Source organism: Euprymna scolopes, chromosome 1 (genome assembly GCF_053919585.1).
Source record: "Euprymna scolopes isolate OS-2025 chromosome 1, ASM5391958v1, whole genome shotgun sequence".
Lineage (NCBI taxonomy): Eukaryota > Metazoa > Mollusca > Cephalopoda > Sepiida > Sepiolidae > Euprymna > Euprymna scolopes.
Window position 1 is genome coordinate 147,477,987 of NC_136482.1, and position 7,157 is coordinate 147,485,143.

At 37.8% G+C, this 7,157-nt stretch overlaps 1 protein-coding gene across 4 annotated transcripts in view; it reads left to right on the forward strand.

The window, feature by feature from the left end:
* LOC145276491 (D-aspartate oxidase-like) overlaps window positions 1-6,758 on the forward strand; it is a 221,282-nt gene extending 214,524 nt beyond the window's left edge. For all 4 annotated transcript variants that reach the window (XM_080127747.1, XM_080127746.1, XM_080127745.1 and 1 more), the window contains 2 exons: window positions 2,682-2,780; window positions 6,349-6,758. In XM_080127747.1, the coding sequence (XP_079983873.1) occupies window positions 2,682-2,780; window positions 6,349-6,465 (216 nt within the window). In that variant the 3' untranslated portion in view covers window positions 6,466-6,758. The remainder of the gene's footprint in view (window positions 1-2,681; window positions 2,781-6,348) is intronic.
* Window positions 6,759-7,157: the final 399 nt, after the last annotated feature.

Genomic DNA, 7,157 nt, shown 5'->3' on the forward strand with positions numbered 1-7,157 from the left:
AGGATCCTGAACAGAAGTGTGCGTTCTATCCCAACCATTATCAATGGACCAGAGGTCATCTCGTCAGCGTCAGACAAGGCCAAACTATTTGCAAAGAACTTTGCAGCTAATTCTACCCTATGCAACGAAGGCCATCAACTCCCCATATTTCCTCCTATAACACAGAACAAGCTAGGTAACATACAAATATCCGTGCATGAGGTCGCCAAGCTAATAAAAAACCTAGATTCCAGTAAAGCAACTGGCCCTGATGGCATCCCAATTATAGTGTTAAAAAAGCTTCAACCAGAACTTGCTCCCATACTTACGAAACTGTTTAAGCGCTGCCTTAAGGAGAAGTGCTTTCCGACCCCCTGGAAGACCTCATCAGTTTGCCCTGTATTTAAGAATTCAGGTGATAAGTCATCTCCCTCTCAGTACAGACCAATAAGTCTTCTCTGTGTTATGAGTAAGTTGCTGGAATCCATATTAAATAGAGAAATAGTCAACCACCTCAGCAGGAATAACCTTCTTAGTGACACACAATATGGTTTCCGCTCTGCAAGATCTACCGCAGATGTGCTGACGGTTATATCCAACAGGATTAGTGAATCTCTTGACAAAGGCTTCCTTTCTAGGGCAATTGCTCTTGACATATCAAAGGCCTTTGACAAAGTATGGCATAAGGGTCTACTTCACAAGATTTCCAGCTACGGTATAACTGGAAATGTTTTCTCAATCATTAAATCATTTCTCTCCGATAGGCTCATAAGAGTAGTGGTAGATGGACAAAAATCGGAGGCCGCAATATAAATGCTGGAGTCCCTCAGGGGTCAATCCTGGGCCCAACTCTCTTCCTGATCTACATCAATGACCTCCCTAAACACATACTTAAATCATTCGTTGACATCTATGCTAATGACACGACCATCTACGGCAACACATCAAAGGCTGTAAATGACGAAGTTCTCTCTGATTCTCTCTCCTCTGATCTCGAGCGCGTGGTTCAATGGGGGAAGATGTGGCTAGTTACCTTTAATGCATCCAAAACCAAACTCCTATCCTTACATCATCAACGCTCTGATCCCCAGCTGGCATCAATTGTGATGGATGGCTCTCGTCTGGGTGAGGGCCCGTGTTTTGACAAGCTTCTGGGTTTGACCTTTACTCCTGATCTGAAATGGAACACGTACATCAAGTCTGTTGCCAAGGTCGCTGGAAAGATGGTGAGATCCTTCTACCGCTCCAGAAGATATCTCACTACTGATGCAATTCTCTATCTATATAAAAGCCAAATACGGCCAAGGATGAAATACTGTTGCCATATCTGGGCAGGAGCTGCCAAAAACAGCTTATCATGCCTTGACAGAGTACAAAATAGACTTCGTGGTTTAGTGGGGGATGCCCTTTTCTCTACCCTGCAACCCCTCTCCCACAGAAGAGACGTTGCGAGCCTATCCTTGTTTTATCGTTATTTTCATGGCAGGTGCTCGTCTGAACTCCAATCCCTTGTCCCCCCTCGCCAATCTTTCATGAAAAACACCTGTCTAGCTGAATCCACTGTGAAAAATTTCCCCCACTCTATATCTGTGCCTAAATCAAAACGCGGATTCCATGAACAAAGCTTCTTTCTTAGAACTGCACGCCTGTGGAACTCTGTTCAGTCTGCCTGCTTCCCTCTGGACTACAACTTGGATGTCTTCAAGTCCAATGTTAAAAAATTCCTAATGAACCGCCCCCCTAATTAAACACTTCATCAAATCTCCACACTAACGTAATGTACTTGCAATAACCCTTATCCCTGAGTGGCTTCCGGGCCTTGATAAGTGGTGATCTCTGTGTAAAAAAAAAAAAAAAAAAAAAAAAAAGGTGAAAAGTCAGGCGAAATTTCTTAAGGTTGTAGTTACAGATTCTCCGTTAGTGAGAAAATTTTCCACAAAAAAAAAAATGCACGGTGTTTACCTGTCCAAGCCATATCTGGATATCAAAAATTTCAATAATTCACCACTTACTCTGCAAAACAAAATAGCAATATATTAATAACATGGATTTACTTAAACTTGCTGAATAACTACAACAGAATTAAAAAAGTGGGAGTTTTTTTTTTTTTTTTGCCTGGCCCTGTATATATAGTCATGATACATATATATGGATTTTATATTATTGTTTTTAATTTTAATACAATAAAGGATCATAAAAAAAGTCGAAAACATAAGAAAAGATATAATAATTAGCTTAATCTTATGAACTGATCATTATGATTTTTTTGGAATATATATTCTCACAACTCAGTAAGATGGGTAAATTATTGGTTTTGTAAACTTTACTATCGCAGTTGGAAATGGTTTTTATGAAATTTCTTAAGGTTGTAGTTACAGATTCTCCATTGATGAGAAAGTTTTCCACAAAAAAATGTATGGTGTTAACATGTCCAAGCCATACCTAGACATCCAAAATTTCAATAATTCACCAGTTATTCTGCAAAACAAAATGGCAGTTCATTAATAACATGAATTTACTTAAACTGAGTAAATAACTACAACAGCATTGCCATAATAAGAATTTTAAATGTAGGCGATTTTTTGCCCCACCCTATACATACAACCAAATGTAAGCTTATAGATGTTGATAGTAATGCCAGTTTGAAAATAATCATTTTAGCAATAAATTTAGTTTGATGTTTTGTTATTATATACTTTTAGAATGCAAAAGTATTGTGGGAGTGGTCTGGCTTACGGCCACACCGGATACCCTTGCGTCTTGAAAAGGAAATAATGAAGTTTCCTAAGGGTCAACTAAAGGTAAGCTTATCATTTACTTATCATCAAATATCTCCGTTCAGTCTCAAAAGACAAAGGATATCCCCTGTAGGAGCAGCTGTGCATGTAATTGTGAGGCAATGGTTGCACAATCCCCAACCACACTTCTCCTAAATCGGCACTGCTTGAGTCACGTGGAAAGAAGTCTAGGACGACTTAAAACAATGCCAAGATAAGTGGAGAGTACATACAGCACCTGGAAGTTCCAAATGGTCACCCATTTAGTACTGACCAGGCTCAACGTTGCTTAACTTCGATGATCCAGTGGGAACCGGTGTGTCAACATGATTATGCTATATCATCATCAAAACACTATGACTATGATAGTTGAACTAAATGGATTATTATTTGGGACTTCCTATATAAACAGTGCTTTTTTAGAGGCGTCAAATTTTCAATTAAAATAAATCACAGAAAAATATTTGTATTATTATGACTTACCCTCCCCCTTTTTATCTCCTATCAGTTATAATAATAACACACCAAAAAATTTTAAAAAACTATATCTGGTTAAAAAACAGATAACACGTGAGTAACCATAACACAGAGCCACAATCGTCAGCATAGGTCAGTACATAATAAGTTCCTGTAACCCCAAGCTTATGAAAATTAAAGACCATTATCAGAATCGAGCAAGTAGTACAACATCTATAACACAACTTGCCACTCATTTTGGAAAAGATTGCCTTACAAATGATACTGAGAACCCAAACAAGCCTGCCACTGACATAGCCCAGAAAAGTCGGAAAAAATACACTAGCCAGTTCCATAGTGTTAAAACAGAAGAATGGACCAACCATAAACGGGCAAAATACCTACCGACTGAACTATCCCAAGAATATATTGATAGGGATGGTTCCCTGGACTGGCTCAAAAGAGGATCCCTCCATTACGACCAAGAGAGGTTGATATTAGCTGCACAAGACCAGGGCCTCATGACAAACGCCTTCAAAAAGATGTGTGGTCTAAGCAACAATAATAAATGCAGGTTCTGTAGCACTGAGGTTGAGAGTGTGGGTCACCTGATTTCTGGTTGCAAAGTCCTACTTGGAGATGGTTATTATACATATCACCATAACGGAGTTTGCAAATACCTTCACTGGAAGATATGTAAGAAACTCAACATTCAGTGTAGTAAAAAATCCTGGGAACATATACTCGAACGAACAGTTGGGAATGACAACTACACTATTCACTATGACTACATAATCCCTACTGCTACATATCTTGAAAACGCAGCTGTTAAACCAGATATAGTGATTTGGGACAGAGCAAACAAAAAAGCGACCGTAATAGAGGTCAGTGTACCCAATGATACAGGGCTTAACAGAGTTGAGAGGGAAAAGATAACAAAGTATCAAGGACTTATGTATGATATGAAACGAAATTGGAAATTAAAAGACGTTTCAATTATACCAGTCATCATAGGAGCAACTAGGCTTATGAAAAAGAACTTTAAAAAGTACATAGCAAGCATACCCGGTGAACCAAGTGCAAGTGAAATACAAACGATTGCACTGAAAGGGACGGCTAGAATCCTGAAAAGATCTCTTGGTTGGACTCACTAAAATAGTGGTAAATGTCAGACATCTGGTTGGATGTCCCATCCCCTAGAAGAAAAAGTTTAAGAAAAATGAAAAAAAAAAAAAGGTGAAAACCAGCAACCGCTTAGTTTTGTAAATATTACGTTTCTAAGAACTTACAATTGGTTGATGGATTTAGTTAAAACCCAATCATAATAAGTTAGAAATTATACCTCTAGAGTTCTCTGATAATTCAATTATCTTTAGAATTCATGTAAATTTACTTCCAACTAGATCCAAAATTTGAAATCTTAAAGTGCAGAGCTACCCTCGTTTTTTCTGCCAAAACTTTTGCACCTGACGAAGATTCGAGGTTACATCAACCAAAACGTTGGTTGATGTAACACTCAAGATGAGAACAATTCTGCGATTAATCTAAACAATACAAATCCCTATTTTTTTGCCTCCACATGAAAGCAAAGTTTTTTGTTTTCTTTGTCAAGACTTAAACATCATGGGATGACGTCATAATGTATAATTGTACAGGGTGGAACGGTAAAATTGTCACCAAAGAAAAGACAACATAATTCCATTTCCATTTGATGAAAACGGATTTTTTTTTTTTGATGCAGATCATCTACTAGTTGGCCAATTGTGTACAAATCCCAAAAGCGATAGGAGCCTTTTATCATGTCTGAAAGTGATACAATGTTCAACGAGCGAGATCGGAGATACGCTGCTGTACAACGTGTTCTCTGCCGATCCAAGTTATGACAACAGGACCATTACCAGCACCCTCAAAATGCACATCCGGACGATTCAACGCTTGAGGGCACAGCTCAATGGAGTTTACGGACACGGTTATGGTCTTTAGTATGGTTTCAAGTGAGGGCCACATCATGCCACTTCACATCTTCAAAGTCGGCATTAAAGTCAACACCAAAGTGTATCTAGATGGGCTGAAGAGTGTGGTGATCTTCTGGTGCAATCAGGTAGCCGCTGGCAGACCTTGGGTGTGGCAGCAAGACGGTGCCGGTCCACAAGTCCAAAGAGATGCAAGCTTGGCTTAAGAAGAGTGCTATGACTTTGTACCTTTCTGTTACTGCCCCCCCCCTTCCTCCACCTACCTGAACCACTTAGACTACTTCGTTTGGTCATATATCGAGAACATCACCACCATGACCTCCCACAACACCAAAGCCAGCTTGATCGCCGACATCCGAATGCCGAGCTCCCGCTACCGCTTGTGGAAAAGGCAGGCTCCCAGTTCTGGATCTGTATCAAGACGGTGATTGAGGCTGAAGGCGGCTACATTGAATAGATTTCAGCTCTACTACATAATCAAGTTACCTGAATTGATTTTTTCAACAAAAGTTTTAAAATAAGGCTGTAGTGTTGTTTTCTTTAGGGCAACAAATTTATTGTTCCACCTTGTATTTATGTGTGTGCATGTGTATTGTTGCATTTATGTGTGTGCATGTGTATCGTTGTATTTATGTGTGTGCATGTGTATCGTTGTATTTATGTGTGTGCATGTGTATCGTTGTATTTATGTGTGTGCATGTGTATCGTTGTATTTATGTTTGTGCATGTGTATCGTTGTATTTATGTGTGTGCATGTGTATCGTTGTATTTATGTGTGTGCATGTGTATCGTTGTATTTATGTGTGTGCATGTGTATCGTTGTATTTATGTTTGTGCATGTGTATCGTTGTATTTATGTGTGTGCATGTGTATCGTTGTATTTATGTGTGTGCATGTGTATCGTTGTATTTATGTGTGTGCATGTGTATCGTTGTATTTATGTTTGTGCCTGTGTATCGTTGTATTTATGTGTGTGCATGTGTATCGTTGTATTTATGTGTGTGCATGTGTATCGTTGTATTTATGTGTGTGCATGTGTATCGTTGTATTTATGTGTGTGCATGTGTTTTAATGGTTGAGTGCATCTTGTCATTGCTTTCTATCGCTTCTATGTTTTATACATTAATATCATGATTAAAAAAACTATTTTTAAAATCCACCAGGTTGTACACAACTATGGACATGGTGCAAATGGAGTGACACTGAGTTGGGGAACGGCTCTTAATGCTACAAAACTTGTTGAAGAATTTATGCGACCAAACTTTGAATCGAAACTATGATTAATGTGAACAACACAAAAGCTGATTAAACCAATTAAAATTTTCAGATCAATTTTTTTTTTTTAAATTCAAATATTCAAAACTAGCAGGATTCAACCGGCATTGCCTTGGCGGAGATAAATTGCCAGGTGAAGTGCTGGAGACATATTTCCAGGTGAAAGGCTTAAAGAAAAACAATTCAAGCCTCGTATGTTGTGGAATTAGATTTTCAAAAACTCATTCTAAAATTCATTTATTTTAATTATGGTTTCAATAAATATCCGATTTATATTAAATCAAAAGATAACAGTCAACGTGTATTTGTCATAATTATGCATAGACGAGAAATACACGAACAATCACACATGATCTTACATACATTGGTTATACAGAGATAATAGTTAACTATATAGTAGAATAAGTTTTTGTTTGAGTTTTTAAGATGAAGAATTATTTATAAGAAATGCTGCAATATTTAAAATATCCGTGAAGATGAGAAACTTAGCCTGATATGAAATATTGTTGACAGACAAATAAGACATTAAATTTTGGCTATCAAAGTATTTATAGTAATTTATAAAAATGAATCATATTTTTTAAAACGTTTTCCCATCTTAACACTTACCTTTAAAATGATGATGTTAATAGGTTTTCTGGTATGCTGACAACGAATATCACATGTAAATTTGTAGCAGACAATGCGTTTTCTGGAT